The following is a 21,903-nucleotide window of genomic DNA, read 5'->3' as shown; positions in this document are numbered from 1 at the left end:
TGAAATTTTCAACCATATGCAAATGATTGAAATTAAAATAAGGTTTAAAATAATAACAACAGCCGTAAGTGGTAAAGTTTTGATTGATTAAAGTTGTAAAGTCAGAAAGAAACAGAAATAAAACTCAATTATTCCATCAAAAAGCAACAAAACCAAACAAAACCAAACAAAACAGAATCTTAAAGATGTTTCTTTTTTCTCCTTTGAGAAGACATATATATTACATTATATATATATGAAGAAAGGGAAATGAAAGGAAATGAAATGGGCCTAGTGGGCTCTTTGGTTGTCTGATTTTGGACTTTGAAATGATGTAATGAATGTAAGATGCTGAAAACATTTGGGACAAAATGGGAAGACATGTTTTGTTGGATAAATTGGTCTCTTAGTCTCATATTTCGTTGTTAAACATTATGGTTCATGTCGAATATCTGTAACCCATCCTATGGCCCAATATCAATGTGTCCTTTGGCCTTTCCTTCCCACTTTCCTATTTTCCTACCTTTCATTTCATTAACTTTCAAGTAATCGTTTTTCTATATTTTATACCTAACTACAAATCTAACATAGTTTAGACAAAATAGGCTAAATTACAAATTGAGACTAAGAACGGATGTAGTGATGACTTGAAATGGTATAACGGTGTTAGCATTTGAGTTTCAATTTTGTTCAAGGTCACAATCACACCATTTCATGTCTTCATTTTCGTCTTACATTCTAATGAATTTCTCCTTCAAAAGAATATGATTGCTTTCGAAACATTATTGGAGTTAAAGGATCGGACAAGCTGTTTTTGGGTTGAAGAAAATGTAGTATAGAAAGGTTTATAAAAAGGTAAAGAGATCCAACCTTAATTTTTTTCCTTCTTTTTTGAGTTCAATCATGTGTGGGTGTATAAATTTGAAGATTTGACCTTTTGATTGAGGAAATAATGTTTTAATCAATTAAGCTATGTTTAGGATGATGTCAAACTTTTTACTGATGATAGTTGTGAATCTTGTCACTTACTATATACATTTGTAAATCAATGATAATAGAGAATGTAATGTGTACGTCAACAAAATTTAGGGATGAGAGATTAAACGTTTGATCTTAGAAAAAGTAATATGTACCATATCTACCGAACGAGATAGAAATAGTCAGGTATGGTTGATATACTTGAAAGGGGGAAAGGGAAAAAAAACATAAAACAAGAATGTTTAGGGAAGGATAGGGAAAAAAAAGAGGGCCAATTTAGTCAATAAATGAGGTGGTGTGGAGGGTAGGGGACATGCTATTGAATCAACCAAATTAATTGGGGAGTGTTTTGTATGCACATAAACCCTTGTGATTTATGTGAGAAATGGGGACCAATTTAAAGGACAATTATGTGATGTGAACAACTAAAATGTCCTTTTAATATATATTTATATATATTTTTTCTCATGGGACCAAGTTTGCTTCATAATGATGTTGATTGAGGAACATAGCCCTACTATATTCAAACAAACTTGGCCTTATCTTTGATTTTTACCCCCACCCCCATTACACTACCTAACAATGAACAATTGAGAGTTGAACAAAAATTGATTAGTTCTATAAATCCAAACCAAATCAACATATATCGACTATGTTCGATTTGAATAGATGTTTTAATTTTTACTTATGGAGTAAGTTAAATCCATCAAAGAGATGAGATTATTAATCTTATTGTGAACTTTCATTGAGAAAAGATATTATACTAACAATAACAATAGGGCATGGGAAAGAGGCACAATTTTTCAATTTATGAGTGATAAAGATATAATATTTGACTTAGATTAAGAACAAGTATGATATGTTAAGTTTTAAAATCTTGCATATAAAGTTAAAATGATAATTTCTTTGACAATGAAAGAACTACTAAAGATATGAAAATGTTCATGAATTCGAGTCAACTTAAACAATAATTTGACTGGTTAAAATATTATAACTTCAACCAAAAAGTTGGAGGTTTGAATTTTCATCCCACAAATGATTGATCTAAAAAAGAACCATTAATTTGATTGACACAACCGTATCAAAACATATTATGTAGTTTAATAGATAAGATATCAATTACCATTCTAAAAGTTATGTTCAAAGTACCATGGTTGAACTGATAAAACATACAAACATTTGTCATACTAAGCAGAACACAAATCCGTATAACATATATTATATATAATTTGAAGAACATTAACCAATATTTAAGTCATTGGCATAGTCTAAGAAATAGAAAGTGAAAAAGGGCCAAAGGCAATGCCAAAGAACAAAAGGACAATACATTTCAATATACAACACAAACACAGTAATGGCTATAAACCAAGGCTACAAAATCAAAATTCAGCAGTCAACTTTGATGGATCTGTCCCGGTTGTTCCATAGACAAAGAATTTGGCCATCTTTGGTTTGTCTCGGTTCCCAGCTCGCCAACATTGGTTCCCACAATCTCATCTTTAACAAGTTTACTGCTACTGATTTTTGGTGTCCCAGATTCGATTGTCCCAGTTTCATGATCTTTGTTGATTTCACTGCCACAAATTTCAGTGGACGGATTCTGAGGGGAGGCTCCATTGCTGTCATTTTGAATGAAGCCATAGCTAAGACTCACATCTTTCCACTCAGTGTTCATAGATAGATGTTCATGCCGAGTCAAGTAACGCTTAAGTTCGACTTTGAGGTTCCTGATTGGCTGTTATAAGAAACCATATATTAATACAAATGCGAAGGTAAACACTGAGCAAACCCAAAAGATCGCAGAGAAATTCAGGGTCAGGGAGATTCTTGTTCTTAATGGCAACAATTCAAGACTAGAGTGCTGATGAATATGGGAATAGGAAAGAAGATACTCTCTCCAGTTAGATGTTTCAAAAGACAAGTTCCTCTGTAATTTCATGACATTCTTAGAAGAGAAGGAATCTCCCTAATTCATTGAAGGATTGTTAAATGGATCTCTTTACCGGACAATCCAAACCCCTAATGGCAACTCAATGTTTCACATCGTAAGAATTGTCTTTTCTACAGTTCGAATTAGCTATGAGGCCTGCCACTCGGAAAAACCTCCCACTACTCATGCACGAATAAGCAAGGACGCAACATGGAAAGAAGCAATAAATCTAAAAACACACAAATTAATATAGAAAAACTCCAAATTGAGAAAACCACGTACGTTTTACTGTGTGAAAAATTATTACAATCATATAAAAATCCCTCTTTGACCCTAATTATAAGAGCACCTCTCAGAACATTATACCACCCATACAGAGGAACTATATACCAAGCTTTATTTCAAATTGGGATGATTTGAAATCAAAGACATAAATTCCTTTTTATAGTGCTCGAAACCCATCAATTTTTTAAACTTTTAAATATGTGATAACCGCTCTTCTAATATTTTGTCAAACCCTCGCATTGATTCCCTCATCATCACTTCAAAGCGAGTAGTAAACCACTTTTTACTAAAATGGTTCCAGTCAAACTACTTTTACTAACCTTACTCATCATAAAAAGCACTACCAGATATGATCAAAGGAAAAATGAGAAGCTCAAAAGTGTGATTTACATTACCTCGGCATTGCAAACATATGCAAGGCGAAAGAAATCAGCAGACACAAAATGCTTCCCAACGGACTCAGCCAATTTGATCTGAGCAACCCAATACGACGAGGTCTCCATCTTGTCAAAACGGCAATTACTACATTTCTCCGCCGTATGGTAAGGCGTGCCAGCGTTCTTCAATTTCAACAAACGAGGCCTTGCCATCGGCGTCTGAGGCTCTACGACGTCGTTCCCAACACGCAGATCCTTAAGAGCCGTTTCCGTAACTTGCTGTTTGATGCTAGGGCTCTTCTTATTCGGCCTCGGATTCAATTTCTCATTAACCTTCTGATCAGCAACAGCATTGACCGATATTTGAGCTGATCGGGACTTGGGTTGTTTCTTAACAGCCCCAATTAAGGGCTTAGTTAAGGGCTTTTCATTTACTACTGGTTTAATCGGTATGTTTGAGCTCCTAACAGTTCCAAAAACTCGTTTCTGCCTAATTGTAATAACAAGATTCAAACCCAAGTACAGAAGAATATGACTCAGAATGAAATTGAGAATAACACAGTGTAGTAGTACCTGGGAATCGAAGGTTGATGGGCGGTGATTTGGGGTGCTTCAGAGGATGGCTTTCGGGTGACTTTAGGTTTAGAGAAAACGGGTTTCGCTGCCGATTTGAAGCAAGATTGAGAGAAATCAGTAACGAAATTCAGTGGAAATGAATGATGGAAAAAGGGAAAGCGAACAATACCTGGAATCTGGGTGAGTTTAGGATCCATTAATTGCAAGAAACGTAGAAAGTTTGAGTTGAATTAACGCTGATCTTTCTGCAAATCTAGATGTCGTGGAAACGGGAGCGAGAACGAATGAAAATTTGAAAGTTCAAAACTAGAGAAGGGCGGCAACGGATTCTGATTGAATCAAATGGGCCGTGTTTCAACTTTCATGGCCCCGTTTTAATGCCCAATACAATATTGGGCTTGATTTCGGGTAAGAAAGTGGCCCAATTCACAGTTTGTTGGACATATACATATACATACATACATATATATCTATAGTGATGCCCTTTTATTTTATGTTATTTCTTTGTCAAAATTGCCCCAATTAGTTTCAAACTTTTTTTTTAGGTAAATTTTTTTTTTTGGTTTATGAATTTTGTTAAAAGTAAAGATTCTGTTAGGTGCTTTGATGTGAAACAATTTAGTCTTTGTACTTTTAAATTTGTAGTAATTTAGGTCTTGAATTTTAATAGGTAACAATTAAATCCCTATACTTTCAAATTTTTAATAATTTAGTATAAAAAAAATTATCAAACTCAATTGTCAATTTTGATTATACAATGACTTAGTCTTTATAATTTTTATATAAAAAAAAATTGACCCTTAATCATTTTATCAATATGTAATAAATCTCATTAAATCTTAATAATATTTTTTTTGTGATGGGAACTAAATTGTTACAAATTGTAAAGTACAGTGACTAAATTGATTCTTATTAGAGTATAGGGATAGGAACTAAATTATTGCAAATTTTAAAATACTTGTACTAAATCATTACAAGTTAAAGTTTAATAACTAAGGGCCTTTTTGGGCCTAAGAATGGAGTTGGGTGGTAGCCCACTCCACGTTTGGGACTCCAACTATTTTTAGTTGGAACTCCAATGTTATCTTCAAAATTAACCCTAAGGAACACCATTCCCAACCCTACAATTTCTGTTGTTTCACTATTTGCATCATCTCATCTCTTCTTCCTCATCTTTTCTGTCTCCTTTATTGTCCAATCGAACGAGATGTTCAGATCAATGATGTTCTTCCTTTCTCTCTTTACTTCTCCGTCTTCAAATATGATTTCGATGTCATTTTCAAATCTGATTTCGTGTTTCTTTATCTCCTTCAGTTCCATCGCCGTCGAAACCAGATCTGGATCCTTAGATTTATAAATATAGCCCTTCACAGATCTATACATCTATGTTTGTGGTGGTACTCTTCTTACATGCTTTTCTCTATACCCTTCACAAATCTATAAATCTACAAATCTGGATTCGTGTCTCTTCCCCTTGCCGCTCCAAACGATCTCTCTCTCACCGCTCCAAATCTTTGATTTCCTTTTCTGCTTTATTCGATCTTCTCACTCTGTCGAAACATGTCCTAATTTGTTTGGTTGAGGGACGATTGTGCTTGGTGGGGGTAAAGGTTATCGTTTGGAGAGTGGTGGGTGTGAAGGATGATTTCTGGAGTTTGGTAGGGGGAGGTCGAAGGTAATCTTCTTTTTCCTTTTCCCAGCCGATAATGAGTTTTTTTTTTTTTTTTTTTTAAAAAAAATTAATTTTAGCTCAAAATTTTATAAATTATGCTCTATATTTGTCCACTGTTGTCCATCATTTTGTTTCATGTTCATTGTTTTGGTCTAAATTGTTTTGCTTCAAAATTATGCTTTGAATTTCATTTCATGTTCATTGTCTTGTTATTATCATATCTGTTTGTTCATTATTTGTCCATTTTCTAAATTATAAAAAAAAAATAGAGAAACATACGTTTTAGGCTGCTGAGTATTATTGGGTTGGTTCTATAGGGTATTCGATGGATTATGGTATTTTTGATTAGGTTATTTGATGAATTTGATGAATTTTGGTAATTTTGATTAGGTTATTTTCACTGTATTCTCTATAGTGTATTTGATGAATTTTGGTGATCTTGATTAGGTTATTTTCATTGTACTGATGAAGAAGGATGAATTTTCTCTGTGTAGTATCCATTAGTTATCCATTTTGATCACTATCGGTTGATTGTTTATCACTTTTGGCCTTTGTTTGTCCATTGGTTGGCCATTTCCATAAATTTTGGTATCTATTTGTCCATTATTCACTCATTTTAGTCTCTTTTTATCCATTAATTGTCCATTTTGTAATTTTTGGCCTCTATTTGACCATTGTTTGTTGTATATTGATTGACAGTGGTTGTTAGATACTGTTTACTATATTCATCATTAGCATATCCTCTGTTTTTAGGATGATTTTTTGTACAGTGATTGACAGTGGTTGTTAGGTACTGTTTATTGTATTCATCATTGTCATATCCTTTTTAGGATAGTTTATTGTTTACTTATGGACAGTGGTTATTAGTTAGTGATTGTTAGTTACTGTTTATTGGGTAGGCTTTTGTCAAATCATTGACTTTTATTTATATATGGATCTCACTTAAAAATTTTCATGGGCCAATAGTTTACCCAACTATATATATGTGTGTCTCACTTCACTTCAACTTTAGGTCAAACCCATTCCATCTACTTACTTAATGCAATTGGTAATTCATTTCTCTTCTCCTCGATATTTTCTTATCCTGTGTTTTATTTCAAAATACCATGAACTTCTTTGTATCTTTTGGTTTCTACTGTCTCTATTGTTGGCCTCTAGCTTTTAATTCTTCTTCCTTGAATGAAATAATTTACCATTGTTTGTCTCTAATTTAGTTATTGGTTGTTCTATCTACATTGTTTATTGGGGCCTTTTTAAATATAAAAAATATTTAAAAATATTTACACTTTATAGTAAAAAGTTCCAATACTTTTGGAATTTTTTACTATAAAGTGTAAGTTTTTTTTTTGGATTTTTCTATTTATAAGAATTTTACTTGTTGATTTCTTATTTACCATTATTCATGATATTATTTGAAATTCAATTTTTAATGAATGAATTTCATGATAGGATAAACAAGATGCAACGAAAGCAAATAGAATCAAGCACTCTAATTGCATTTAATTTGAGTTTTAAAAACATACTAAAACACATTTTTCATAAGTGAGTTTCAAGTTACATACCTTTGATTAATTCTCCCAATTCCAAGCTGTTCTCACTTAATTCCAGTTCTAATTTGAAAGTGAATCACCAAGAGATCTTATCTACTATCCCCAGCCTTGAATTTGAATGGTGAAACTCCAATTAGAGTGAATTTGTGAAGGGAAAATGGGTTTTAAGGAAGAAGATGAAGTTCAGCAGAAAACCCTTTTTTCTGTCAAATTTCCTCTACAAAAACTCAAATTGAAGAGTTTTATTAACTCACTCCATGCAAGCACAATAGAACTAAGTTTATGCCAGCTCCAATTGCATGATTTAAGTGGCTAGGTGTGTAATTAAGAGGAGAATACCTCCTACTCAATGAATTTGTGGGAAATTCCCTCTAACTTGAATTTCCAATTTTTAAATCCAATTTTAGTTAATTCAAAAAAAAAAAAAAATCTAATTTAACTAATTCAAAAAATTAATTAAATCCAAAATTTCAAAAATTAAATTTCTCAAATTGAATCAAAATTTGAAATTAATTAAACATCTAATTAATTAAATAACAATTTAATATCAAATATTGAATTAATCACACCTAATTGATTCATGTAATTAATATTTAAATCAATATTTAAATATTATTAAATTCTCCAATTTCGTTTAATTTCAATAAATTAAACATTGATTAATTATATGGAATATAATTGTACAAACACTAATTTGAATTTGAACTATTCAAATTCAAACCCTAATTTCAATTTGAACATTTTCAATTTCAATTTAAACAATTCAAATTGATATTATTCCAAATTTACTCAATTTATTAATTCAAGGTGTTCACGTTTTACGAGCTAGCAAGGGAGAATTATAGACCTATAGATCATGAGCTCCAACGATTTAAAATTAATTGGCTAAAACTCTTTAGACCAAATTAATCAGTATTCGTTAACTATCGAGTCACACCACTATAGCTCGATAGTTGCACTCTCCTCACTGTAGATATATTTGTGTCCACTTGATTTAACCATAATCAGTAATTCGACCCTTTATAGGTTATTCGTAATAACGGTTGGGTCAATATGTTGTTTTACCCCCGATATTACGTCTTGCTCCTTAAGTTCCACTGATCCTCTAATGAACAATTGGTTTGTGATCAAATCACTAAACCGGATCCCTTTCGGGCCACTGAAAGGGTGGACCCCTTGTTCAAGACCTGAATTCAGTACTTAAGAGAACAACTTTTCTTTTATCCCTAAGTCAGTTAGGTGTGAATTTCATCTTGCACCCTATGTCCTCAGTTATCTATCCGGTCTTACCCTTGAAATAGAAGGCTTATTGAGTCGGCGCTTTTGAGCCAACCCCCACCTATGAAAATCTAAGAATAATCATGAATAAACAAGAGTTCATAGTTAGCTCAAGATTAAGATCGAGTTACCTAGGTCATCTAAGCAAAATAGTCAGTCTTAAACTATTAATAGCGTTATAAAGTAAGAGTGACTTATTTCTTGGTCCAATCTTACACAAACTCATTGCATAGGACGCCCCCACTCTTCATGTCAATACGTGAACGAATCAGGATCAATTCGTTTGTAGCATATTTACAACAAATTGTAACAACTACAGAGTGTGCCGCATCCACTAGTGTTACCAGAATAAGTCACCTAACCTTATTCATATACTATAGACCATTTTGGCTATTTACTCAAACTTGATCCATCTTTTTGTTTCTACATAAAGTTCAAGTACTCATGTAATAGTCATGGATTTTAGTTTATTGGATTTAGTCTTTATAGTGCAATTTATGGATTCAATAACAACTTTATTGAAGAAATGTTAAATAACATCTTTATTGATAATAGAATATATTTAACTTTACAAACTGCGAGTTTTAGGACATACAACCCAACAATACTCCCACTTGGACTAAAACTTCAGTGGATTAATATATACAAATATATATAATGTTAAGTTACAATGAGAGAATAACTATAAAAGAATAAATACAATAAACGAGGGCAACAGATACCCATGATTTCTCCCACTTGCTCTAGTTGTAAGTATATCGTAGACCTAGTCCTACTAGGTGACCCTTGAACACTTTAGTCGAGAGGGCCTTTGTAAATGAATCAGCTGAGTTGTCTTGCGAGACTATCTGCGTGACAATCATGTCTCTTATGTGTACAATCTCCCTGATGAGATGGTACTTTCTCTCAATGTGCTTTCCACATTTATAGATTCGAGGATCCTTTGAATTTGCAATCGCTCCACTATTATCACAATATAGGGTGACTGACAGGTGCATATTTGAAACCACTTCCAAATCAGTTAGAAACTTCTTGAGTCATACTGCTTCTTTCGCTGTTTCACTTGCAGCTACATACTCAGCTTCCGTTGTGGAGTCAACAATACAACTTTGCTTGATAACTTCTCCACACTACTGCTCCTCCATTCAGAGTGAATACTGACCCCAAAGTTGATTTTCTTGAATCTATATCAGTCTGGAAGTCAGAATTAGTGTATCTAGTAAGGATCATATCTTTAGCACCATACACAAGCATATAATTCCTCGTTCTCCTAAGATATTTGAGGATGTTTTTAACGGTAATCCAATGATCATATCCAGGATTGGACTAAAACCTGTTGACTATCCCAACTGCATATCATATGTCGGGACGAGTACATAACATGGCATACATTAAACTCCTTACTACTGATGCATATGGAATTTATTTCATTACCTCAACCTCTGGAAGTGTCTTAGAACCTTATTCCTTAGACAGATGAATTACATGTCTGAAAGGCAATATTCCTTTCTTGGAATTTTTCATTTTATATCTAAACAATATCTTGTCCATATAAGATACTTGAGATAATGCTAAAGTTCTATTCTTGCGGTTCTGAATTATTTGGATCCTAAGAACATACCGTGCTTCTCTTAAAATCTTTCATTTGAAATTGCATAGCAAGCCATATCTTAATGTCAACTAGAAAATCTGCTTTATTTCCTATGAGTAGAATATCATCAACATACAATATAAAAAAAGCAACAGTTTTGTTAACGATTTTCTTGTAAACACAAGGTTCGTCAACATTCCTTTCGTTTAGCGAGATAGCTTACCTGCTCTTTCTGCTCATAGTAGCATTATGGAAAGCGGAATCCTCATCTTGAGTCGAGTCCGCATTGCCATACGAATCGACATCGGCCGCTAGTAGTTGCATATATGGAGGGATCTTCCACAATGAGTGGTACAGGAACAACCAAAAAGATGTAGGCCTCAAAGGAATAGCACGTTTGTGATCTAGTTCCTACCTTAACGCACTCTATTCAAAGCCATAAGATTTGATCACAGTGCCAAACCTTATATTCCAGGATCGAGATGCTTGTTTCAACCCATAAATGGATCGATTAAGCTTGCAAACTTTTTGCTCTTGACCCTGTTCTATAAACCCTTCTGGTTGAATCATATTTATACTCTCTTCAAGATAGTCATTTAGAAAGGCTGTCTTGACATCCATTTGCCATATTATTTAGTCATAAAATGCAGCTATGGATAAGAGTATTCTAATTGACTTTATCATGGCAACCGAAGAGAAGGTTTCTTCATAGTCTACCCTCTCTCTTTGGGTAGACCCTTTTGCCACAAGTCTAGCTTGGTAGGTCTGTACCTTAGCAGCTTGGTCTTATTTTCTCTTGTAGATTCATTTGCAACCGATGGGTTTTAACCTTTCAGATTGATCTATAAGATCCTAGACTAAATTAAAGTACATAGACTTCATTTCAAGGTTCATGGCTTTAATCCATTGATCTTTATTCACATCATCCATTGCTTGTTTGAAAGTTAATGGATCCTCTAAGCCATCATCTAGTATGATGACTTGAGATTCAGTTAAACCCATGTATCGGTTAGGTTGTTGCACAATTCTCCCACTACGTCGCGACATTCTCAACTCTTGAGAAGGATGTGAAGTACTAGTTTCATCAACTACTTTTGTTGATGGATCTGCTTTATCAACAACTTTTGTTGATGGATTTGTCGTTTCTCTAGTTATTTCTTCTATTACTAACCTACTGCGAGATTGATGATTCTTTATGTGGTCCTCCTTCAGGAAAGTTGCATTTGTCGATACAAATATCTTATCTTCCTGAGGATCATAAAAGTAATCACCTTTCGTCTCTTTAGGGTAGCCTACAAATAGGCATACCTTTGAACAATGTTTTAACTCCTTAGAATTTTGCACCAACACGTATGCTGGACATCCCTAGATCCTGAAGTGATGTAAACTTCCTTTACGTCATCTCTAGAGCTCGTAAGGTATTTCATAAAAACTTTTTGAGGGAACCATGTTCAATATATATACTGAAGTTTCAATTGCGTATCCCTGAAAAGAATTTGGTAACTGAGCATAACTCATCATGGAACGAACCTTGTCCAACAAGGTTCTATTTCTCCTTTTTGCCACACCATTTTGTTGAGATGTGCCAGAGGCTATGAGTTGAGACTGGATTCCATGTTCTATCAAATAGTCCTGGAATTCCATGTCCATATACTCATCACCTCGATCTGGTCGAAGTGTTTTAAGCTTTTTACCTAATTGGTTCTCAACCTCAGCCTTATATTCTTTGAACTTTTCAGATGTTTTGAACTTATGATGCATTAGATAAAAATGCCCATACCTTGAAAAGTCATCAACGAAGCTGATGAAATATTCATACCCTCCTCTAGCTCTAACATTCATAGGACCACAAAGGTCTGAATGTACCAGCTCTAAGGGTTCTTTGGCTCTAAGACCTTTTTCAGAAAAAGATCTTTTAGTCATTTTACCCCTAAGACAAGATTCACACGGCGGTAATGAACTGTCTTTTAACTGACTTAGATGACCGTTCTTAACCAATCTCTCAATCCTGTTGAGATTTATGTGACTAAGTCTCAAGTGCCAAAGGCATTTGGAAAAAAATATCTTTTCTTATTTTGAGTTTCAGCTGTTTTAAACATCTCTATGTTTAAAACAACCTTTACCTCAGTCGATTTTAACAAGTACAAGTTATTTTCTAATTTTGCGGAACAATTTTGATATTTCTGAAGTAATGAACACTTCATCATTTTCTAAAGAAACTTTATAATTTAGCAAACAAGAGACAAATATTAGATTCCTATTCATAGAAGGAATGTAATAAACATTTTTAATGTATTTATCTCCTATAAATAACTTCATATCTCCCACTGCTTTAGCTGAAACAACCTTCTTGGTCCCTACCTTAAAGATTGCTTCACCTTCTGTAAACTATCTCCAGGAACTTGTTTCCTGAGAGAAAGTAGATATGATTAGCAGCACTTGAATCTATTATCCAGGTTCGATTGTTTTCCACTAAGCATGTTTCGATGACAAATAAATCGTATTTATCTTGGTGTTTGAATTTCGCATTCTGATCTATATAGTTCAAAACTTTAGATGAGTTTGGAGATAGAGAACAATTCTCTATTAAACCTTGTTTTGAATCATCAATTGCTAGTAATTTGCATGTTGATTTGTTTTTACTGTTAACTAATTCGGAAGCTAGTATTTTAGAAGAATTTGATATGCTGAAAATTTTAAACAAATTCTAATTAGAAAAATTGCAACTAAACCCAAAATCAAGTTTTAGCAAAAAGTAATAAAATACCTATAGCCATTATTTATTTGGAACGATACTATAGTGAGTCAAAATAAGTGCTACCGAGGGCAGTCAAATACTCCTTCACTAAAGCAAGACATTCTTGACTAAACACTATCTCTAGAATAAATTTTATTCCTATAATCGTTAGTTACCGTTTTCAGTCATAAATTACTAACACTTTAGTAATTCTGTAAGTGCAACCCTCCGTTTTCAGACTTTAGAGGTCAGCCCCAATGATGCTACCGAATTGGAGAGTCAAGGTTGGGAATGGACCTAAGAAATCCTATTCATTTCTGGAGTTTGATTGTTCCGAATCCTATGTTACAACCCTCCGAGGGGATAGCCGTCGTTAAATGACTAGCAAGGGTCGCCTAAAGCTAACCAGCAGACATAACATAGGAATCTCACAGTCCAAACTAACGGAAGAGACCGCAGGATACGTTGACCATATCTTTCACCCACTTACTATGAACTACTTTCCCCATTCACCTTGATATTGACTCATACAAACACTTTCCGAATGGAAGTAACTCCCAGGGTGACACGAAGCGTCATATGAATCTCAGGGTGTGAACTTTTTAGGGACGTGAAAGTTGAAATCAATATATCATATATTTGATTTTTATTTGAACGACTTCCCCTTATTCATCTGAATCTTGATTTACGCAAATACTTTCTGAATAGAGGTTACTCTCAGGGTGACACGCTGAATCCTCTTAGGGACGTGAGAGCTAAAAATAACGTATCGTGTATGTTATTAATCTCCCACTCAAGTGTTTTAATAACTTTATCATATAAGTTATTAAACTCCCACTGAAGTGTTCTACTATTTATTTGGGTATATTTATACTCAGTTTTATTTCAACTAATTAAACAATCCTACGTCTATGTGGTTTATCTAAGTATAATGCTTATAAATGGATTTTAACCTACGATGTCGTAATAAATCGTTTTATTACCTCAGATCGCTCACGTACACTTATAAAACCGGTTAACTATGTTGAATTCTTCGGCCATAATCCCCAGGTAGGAGGTGTTTCATAGACCGTCAACTTAAAAACCTCTAGCCTTAGATATGATTATATACCAGTTGAGTTTGTAACTATGATTTATAAGATAGCGACCTATTTTAACTATTAAAACAAGTGTTTTAACCTACATGAGCATGCAACTTATCTTTGTTATAGATTTTAATGTCTAATTCAATTTTATAAGAACTTATAAAATAGACATGCTTTGCATCCATAACATATATCAAAGGCATTCAATATTTAATATAACATTTATATTAAATAAAAGAAACCCTAAACATGCATACTATAAACTATAACAATTTATAACATATATATAATGCATGTAACATGCTTCTTATGGTGGGATTTTAAATCTAAATGGCATACTATATGCACAAACATGTTTAAATTTAAATACAACGTACATCACATGCATAATTATTTAAAAAATACTGATAAGGTTCCACTTTGGCATCCTAAGCAAGCAGAAAATAACTAATTTATTACAAATTAGGTACAAAAACACCTCAAATTTGGTGTAAAATCGCTCGAACTGACCCGAACTGGACCTCCAAAACTTCTAAAAGTGTTGAACCGGTCCAAGAAGGGTTGAACCGGACCGAATGGGAAGTAAACCGGTGGAATCGGAAGTTTCCCACGTGAACTGCCTTGAACGCGCACTTGGAAGCTGGGCTGGGGTGAGTAGTGTTGTAGCGCTCTCACCTCAGCGTTACAATGCTGCAGGGTGAAACAAGAACAACATTGCAACGCCCAAAGAGCAGCGTTGCAACTCTGCCTGGGTAGAAAGCTGCTCTCCAATTTTTGCTCCTCGACCTTGCTTGCTTCAATCTCCAAATTACAACTTAATTTTGACTCTAATTACTCCAAATAAATTACAGACTCTAGATCACACATATAAGCTCATCAAACAAGAGCCAATTACAAATTTAATTCAGGAATCAAAGAGAAATCTAATGCCAAATCTGAAAAAACACCATATTAGTCCACAAAACATGCAATCTTAGAAATTCACCCACCAAACTCAAATTAACGCTAATTGAGTGCTTAAATCATACTCTGATACCAATTGATAGGATGAGCAACATGCAACGGAAGAAAACAGAATCAATAAGCACTCTAATTATATTTAATTTGAGTTTTAAAAGCATGCTAAAACACATTTTTCAGAAGTGAGTTTCAAGTTACATACCTTTGATTAATTCTCCCAATTCCAAGCTGTTCTCACTTGATTCCAATTCTAATTTGAAAGTGAATCACCAAGAGATCTTATCTACTATCCCCAGCCTTGAATTTGAATGGTAAAACTCCAATTAGAGTGAATTTGTGAAGGGAAAATGGGTTTTAAGGAAGAAGATGAAGTTCAGCAGAAAACCCTTTTTTCTGTCAAATTTCCTCTACAAAAACTCAAATTGAAGAGTTTTATTAACTCACTCCATGCAAGCACAATAGAACTAAGTTTATGCCAGCTCTAATTGCATGATTTAAGTGGCTAAGTGTGTAATTAAGAGGAGAACACCTCCTACTCAATGAATTTGTGGGAAATTCCCACTAACTTGAATTTCCAATTTTAGTTAATTAAAAAAAAAATCAAATCTAATTAATTCAAAATCAATTAAATCCAAAATTAAAAAAAATTAAATTTCTCAAATTGAATCAAAATTGAAAATTAATTTAATTTTAAATAATTAAACCTATTTAATTAATTAAATAATAATTTAATACCAAATATTAAATTAATCACACACCTAATTTTAAACATAAATTCTATTCATGTAATTAATATTTAAATCAATATTTAAATATTATAAACTCTCCAATTTCGTTTAATTTCGATAAATTAAACATTGATTAAATATATCGAATATAATTGTACAAACCCTAATTTGAATTTGAACATTTTCAAATTGAAATTCAATTTGAACAATTTAAATTGATATCATTCCAAATTCAATCAACTTATTAATTCAAGGTGTTCATGTTTTACGAGCTAGTAGAGGGACTTTATATACCTACAGATCATGAGCTCCAATGATTTAAGATTAAATGGCTAAAACTCTTTTGACCAAATTAATCAGTATTCGTTAACTATCGAGTCACACCACTATAGCTCGATAGTTGCATTCTCCTCACTGTAGATATATTTGTATCCACTTGATTTAACCATAATCAGTAAGTCGACCCTTCACAGGTTGTTCGTAAAAACGGCTGGGTCAATATGTTGTGTTACCCCCTGATATTACATCTTGCTCTTTAAGTTCCACTGTTTCTCTAATGAACAATTGGTTTGTGATCCAATCACTAAATCGGATCCCTCTCAGGCCAATGAGAGGCTGATGTTCGCTTACTATCGTGAGATGCTTTAGGAGTGTATAAAGTAAAACAGATTGGAAGAATAAAGTTTAAGTGCTGCGTTTTGCCTTGATGCATTTAAATGAATGCAACGCGTTGGGGCGTTAGTATTATGCACAAAAGGCACACAACTCCTTATAATAACGTTCAAGTTTTCCTAGATTAAATCCAAGTATAAGTCTAATCTAGGTTCCTGGCAAGTCCAGGGTCGATCACAGGGATTCAGTTTCACTAACACAGATTATGCGTTGTATTTGCAATAGGATTTTTTCCCTAAATAAATGTGAAAGATGTATTATTTACACTAACATGCTATGCCTGTGCAAGACAATACAAAAGAGTTAAGTGGAAAATTAAGGATCATGTGAAAATGGAATTTAAGTAGGTGGACGCGCTGGTTAAAGATAATTGCACACAACTGATGTAATGTGGATGAAATGGGATGGGTTGCTTATCTTTCTGTTCATGCATTAGACATCATTCAACACTTCTCAATGCGAATAACATACAAGCCTATCTCTAGGGTGCATGCATCTAACTTAGAATGCAAGAAACACCAGTAAGTCTATCTCTAGTTGTACTAGGCGTTCTACTTAATGCGGTTTAGTTATTCTTTTGAACAACTAAGTAAAGAAGCTTTGACCAAGTTGTCAAGTTGGTTTAGATGTTGGAACAGAATTATGCATGAAGTACTAATGCTTTCAACAGAAGATAAACAATAGCAAAAGTGATGATCAAATATATGAATTTTATAAAGGATCAATGAGTCTTTACAAAGAACTATATTCAATCAAAATGAAATGAAAATGATATTAAGAGAGAAACTGAGTCAAGCCAAAGAATACAATCTCTTGTAGTTCTTTGGCTCAATCTTATTGTGTACAATTACTTTAAAGAGCCGAGGACAGAGTATCTTTCGATCGTCTTACACCTTGGCACAACTTGTACAAACTAAAACTAAATCTACAAATTTACAGAGAGTATGGAGCTTTTAATTGTCTGAACTCTTAATTCTGGAGGGTCATCAAGTATTTATAGGCGTTGGTCTTGTCCACTTGAGGGATGGGCTGCATTTAAGTCCATGCCCTGGTCAGCATTAAACTCCATGTCCTGGTTGGCCGCTTGACCTTTGGAAGCTTTTCAGATGCCGCCTATTGTAGGTGCCCATGCTTGCAAGTGGTGATGTGACACAATCAGCCCGGAGCAATGAATCTTCTATGCGTTGAATTCCCTTCGACGCATGGCTCATGTGTTAGCGCGTTTCCTGCGGCACTTGTCTAATGCGTTATTGTTAGTTCTTGCGTTGAAATCTTGCAAAGTAGTGTGTTAGCATCGCGATTTTTAGTGATAAACTTCTTTTACATGAAATTGCTATTGTTTAAGTAAATCCATGCATTTCTATTAAAAATGAGGAGAGTTTATCATTAAAAACCCTAATTGTTCTAACTTAAGAGCAAAGATAACTTGTATTTTTACAAGTTATCAACCACCCCCAAATTTGAACAATGCTTGTCCTCAAGCATTCTAAAATAATTCTTTGCTATCTCCTTTGCCTTAGATGTGCAAATTTCACCTCTCATCATATTAGTCTCAAAGCTGAAATAAGAGTTGGGAAAATATAACTTAGATTGACGCTTTTCTTAAAAGGATTAATATTTAGTTTCTGATGCGGCAGGCTTCTCATCGCAACTCCTTTCATTTCTCAAAACATTTCAATCTTTTCTAAACTAGCAATGCGTTAGATGCTATTTCTTTTGAAAAACAAATGCTGGATAAAAAGAAAACGATTGTGTACTTGTTTACCCATGCGTTGCTCCAGGTATCCCACTTTTGTTTTGGCTTGCCCCCACGGGTGTCATGCGAGCATCCAACTACGGGTGAGAACCCTTTACAACTAAACTCATATCTAATATTCATTCCTTTTTCAAAGTATAGTTTTATTTTTCTTCAGACTAGATAGAGGAGTTTTATAGGACGCGTTGGTCTAGGATACTTAACTTCGTTTTGGCTTACCCCCACGGGTGTCATGCGGGCATCTAACTACAGTTAAGTGCCTATTCCAATTAAGCTCATGTCATTTGAAATTTCTTTCTTTTGAAGTAATGACAGAGGAGCTGCGTTTAAAATTCTTCTTATTTTGTTTCCCTTTTTCTTTATGATGTATACATTGACGCGTCTATGCTCGTATTTCCTTCATCCCCAAATTTGGAGTTGAGCTATATCCTCATTGCTAAAAGAGAAACAAAGTTTTAAAAGGCTTTGAGAAATTGAAAGGAGTTTAAGACTTCAAGCTTGCATGCGTTAGAAAGTAAACTTAAATCCTTTTAAGAGAAGTTCAAGTCTTGTCTATTTTCCTAATGCCTATCTTATGCTTATGAGCTCATATAGTTGATATCATTGAGGTTAAGTTAAGCACAAGACTTAGAAAACAGTCAAAGAACAAAAATAAAGTATGCTAAGGACAAATGCAAGGATCAAAGTGATAATAACTTCTCATTCATTTTTCATATTTTAACATAGATTGCATAAACATAGCAAAAAGATGCAAAAGGACAATTAAACCAAAATTACAAAATAATTTTAACCTAACACCCCAAGGATCTACTGTGCTGGTGCACCATCTCTGCGTTCTTCTTTGGGGTTCTCGTCCATGAAGCGCAAGGGATTTCTGAGATGGGCTGGCAACGGAGGCAAGGCAAACATACCCACCAAGACCTAATTGACACATTGCATTGTGTAGACAAATTGGTCTTGCATGCTTCTGTTGGCTCAAGTAATCCCTTAATACTCGATTTTGTTGTTGAAGATCTTAAATTGATGTGGCCAACGATCGGAGTTGATCACTGATGAATGTTTTCAACTCCTCCAAGTCTATGCTATGTTGGGGTACTGGTTCTTCTCGTCTAACTGGGTCTTCAAATGCTACTACATTACTGGACCTTAACCCAGTTGGCTCAAAGATCATTGGAGGTGGCACAAAATTTTGGATTGGACTTTGTTGGGGCGAAGAAATGGAGTGAGGGAGGTCCTGATCTATGAATATGGGTTCTTGATGCGTCTGCTCAGGACTCCCTTCTGGCTGGGCTATTGGTGAGTCATGGAAAAATTCAAATGTAGGTTGCGCTTCTTCAGCCAAAGCTTCTGACTCAACTTCATATTCTTCATTATCTGAAGCTTCATCGCTGTGTTCAGCTACCATGACGCGTCTTTTCTTGGGGGTGCATTTTGTTGGTCGAGGTCTACGTGCCACTTCTTTGGCAGGTAAGGTTAGTTAATATTGTGATCCTCGAAGGAGACACCTTACTGCCTTTATGTCTATCAAACCATCGACTTCTTCATATTCATCCCCTAAAGGGATGCCATCGCATTCGCATAACGCGTAGATCAACCACAGAAAATATAGTTGCCCTCGAGGCTTGTTCTTGATGGCCTTGATCTGGTCCCGTATAATCCTCCCAATATCCAACGGGATGCATTACATTATGCAGTAAGTGGCCAGGACGCATTCTCTGGATAATGTTTCATCATGCGTTGTAGGCATGATGCTGCGTTTGATTAAATAATACCACATGTTAGCGTCTGGGTTCAGATTCCTGGAAGCAAGCATCTTTGATCCATTACTTGATGTCTGCCACTTATTTCCAGGTTTGGCCATTGTCTTCAACGCATCTTCCAATTGACCAGCCATTGGTTTCTCTAAGATGCGGTTTCCTTCTGCGTCAGGATTACTATTCAAGTTGAACACTTCATTTATCTTGTCTGCCGAGAAGCGCACTAACACCCCTTCCACGAAGGCGGTGTTCTTTTCCATGTTGAATTCGTTGTTGTAGAATGCGCGGACAAGGTTGGGCCAGATGCGATTGTGGCCAATGCAGAATTGATTCCACCCTAGTGCGTAGATGGTTTCCGTGATATAGACTGGTAATGGGTGGCGTTTAAGGAAGAAGCCTTTCTCTACTAATATGTCACTAAATTGATGCTTCCTTCCCGTGGTTCTCTTAGGTAACGCCTCCGTTACCTCGCGTTTCCCTGCCACGTGTTCTCTTGCCTCTTTAGCCAACTCTCTCAACTCATTCTCCAATTCCTTTTGGAGATTGGTTTTCCTTCGTCCTTGTTTCACGGGCGCATATTCTTCCAATTCATTTTCCAATGCGTTGTGCCTTTTTTCACGCGTTGCACCCTCAGGTCCGGGTGCAACTTCTTCTTCTTCTTCTTCTTCTTCTTCCTCCAGTATCAACCTTCTCTTCCTTGATACTCTCTTTGATTTCAAAGGCTCTTCATCCGCGTCAGATGGGCGTGGCTACGACACGTTAGGGCTAACTCTCCTTTCTCTACTTTCTTCTTCTCCTTCTTCAATCTCTTCCCTTTTTTCATTTTCCATCTCTTCTTCTAGCATCGCTGCATATCTTTCTGTTTCATCCAACTCGAGTGATGCTTTGGTGGATCTGAACACATCACTTGAGTTACTTCTTGCTTTTGGTTGAGCAATGCTAGAATAGATCCAAATACTTCCTCTTCATCACGTCTTGCTAACTCTGCCAAGTCTTCAAGGTTATTCTCTGACGCAGAACTGTCAGAGGCTGGGATAGGTGGAGTGAATGGCGGGGTGCCCAGAGGGGTGTGAGGCGTCCTCGGAGAGGATATTAGGATGGGTAAAGGTGATGGTTGGTTAGACGTGTCTGATTCTACCGAGTAAATTGTGGCTAAAGGTTCAATGGATAGAGAGGGAGGTGGACGCACCGCTGGAGATGGAGCAGTATTTGCATAGGTAGGAAGGGGTTCATGCGTTGCACCCACCAAGGTTATGTTCGGGATAAATGGTGGTGGAGTAGGCTTGGTATAAGGTTTGGACGCGGCCATAGATGAGGTTTGGTATAAGGTTTGGCTGGTGTCTTTACCCTTGGTTTAGGGGCAGACTTGGGTTTTTGTGGGGTTTTAGCCTTAGCAGAGAAGTTTTGGCCGGAGGGTTTACAGGTTTATTAGAGCTCTTGGTCAAAGCTTTCATGGAGGTGGAAGGAGGTGTAGGGGCGACCATACGCTAAGCAGAGGTAGCGCCACCGTAAGAGGCTTTCCATTGGGTAGGGACGGAGGTCGATTTCCTAGGGCTAGGTGGTGGTGAACTAGAAAATGAAGAGAAGGAGAAGGAACTTACCGGTGAATCGTTGCCTAGGCTGTAGCTTTGGTTCTGAGAATCTGAGCTGGATGACATTGTTCACCGAAGATGCTGAGTGAGAGAGGAAAATGGAGGTTTGATGGATCTGAGGTTCTAGGATTTCTGAAGAAATAGAGGTTCGTAGGCGCAGTGAAGGAGAAGAAGAAACGATTTGGTTCAAGTGAGATTTTTGTAGGGGGAGAGGATAATGTGGTTGACGTTAGGCGGCGTCTGACGTCTGTAATTAATGCAAAGTGGAAAGGTCGCCTCGTTTAGCCAAAACACTCAAGTGTTTTGTGTTTTCGAGACACGTCCCTTCAACTGCCCCCTGCGTTAGACTTGTGTCTAACGCGTCCAATTTTTAGTTTTAATTATACACAACTTTTCTAAA

At 35.4% G+C, this 21,903-nt stretch overlaps 1 protein-coding gene across 1 annotated transcript; it reads right to left on the bottom strand.

Moving 5' to 3' along the window:
- Positions 1-2,145: 2,145 nt before the first annotated feature.
- On the bottom strand, positions 2,146-4,474 carry LOC120087872 (uncharacterized). The gene is made up of 4 exons (XM_039044847.2): positions 4,295-4,474; positions 4,123-4,210; positions 3,568-4,039; positions 2,146-2,692 (listed from the first exon to the last, which is right to left on the bottom strand). The coding sequence occupies exons 1-4, from the start codon at positions 4,320-4,322 to the stop codon at positions 2,351-2,353; spliced, it is 930 nt and encodes a 309-aa protein (XP_038900775.1). The 5' UTR covers positions 4,323-4,474; the 3' UTR covers positions 2,146-2,350.
- Between the last annotated feature and the right edge of the window lie 17,429 nt (positions 4,475-21,903).

This window comes from Benincasa hispida, chromosome 10, assembly GCF_027475165.1.
Source record: "Benincasa hispida cultivar pf3 chromosome 10, pf3_genome.v1.1, whole genome shotgun sequence".
Lineage (NCBI taxonomy): Eukaryota > Viridiplantae > Streptophyta > Magnoliopsida > Cucurbitales > Cucurbitaceae > Benincasa > Benincasa hispida.
Note: the sequence above shows the minus strand (reverse complement) of the source record. Positions and strands in the feature narration are given on the sequence as shown.

Bases quoted from the DNA above. Each gene is read 5' to 3' on its own strand.
- LOC120087872 (XM_039044847.2), bottom strand. From the start codon at position 4,322: ATGGATCCTAAACTCACCCAGATTCCAG. The intron at 4,040-4,122 runs GTACTACTACAC...TATTACAATTAG, and splicing joins CATCAACCTTCGATTCCCAG to GCAGAAACGAGTTTTTGGAA. The intron at 2,693-3,567 runs GTAATGTAAATC...TTCTTATAACAG, and splicing joins CATATGTTTGCAATGCCGAG to CCAATCAGGAACCTCAAAGT.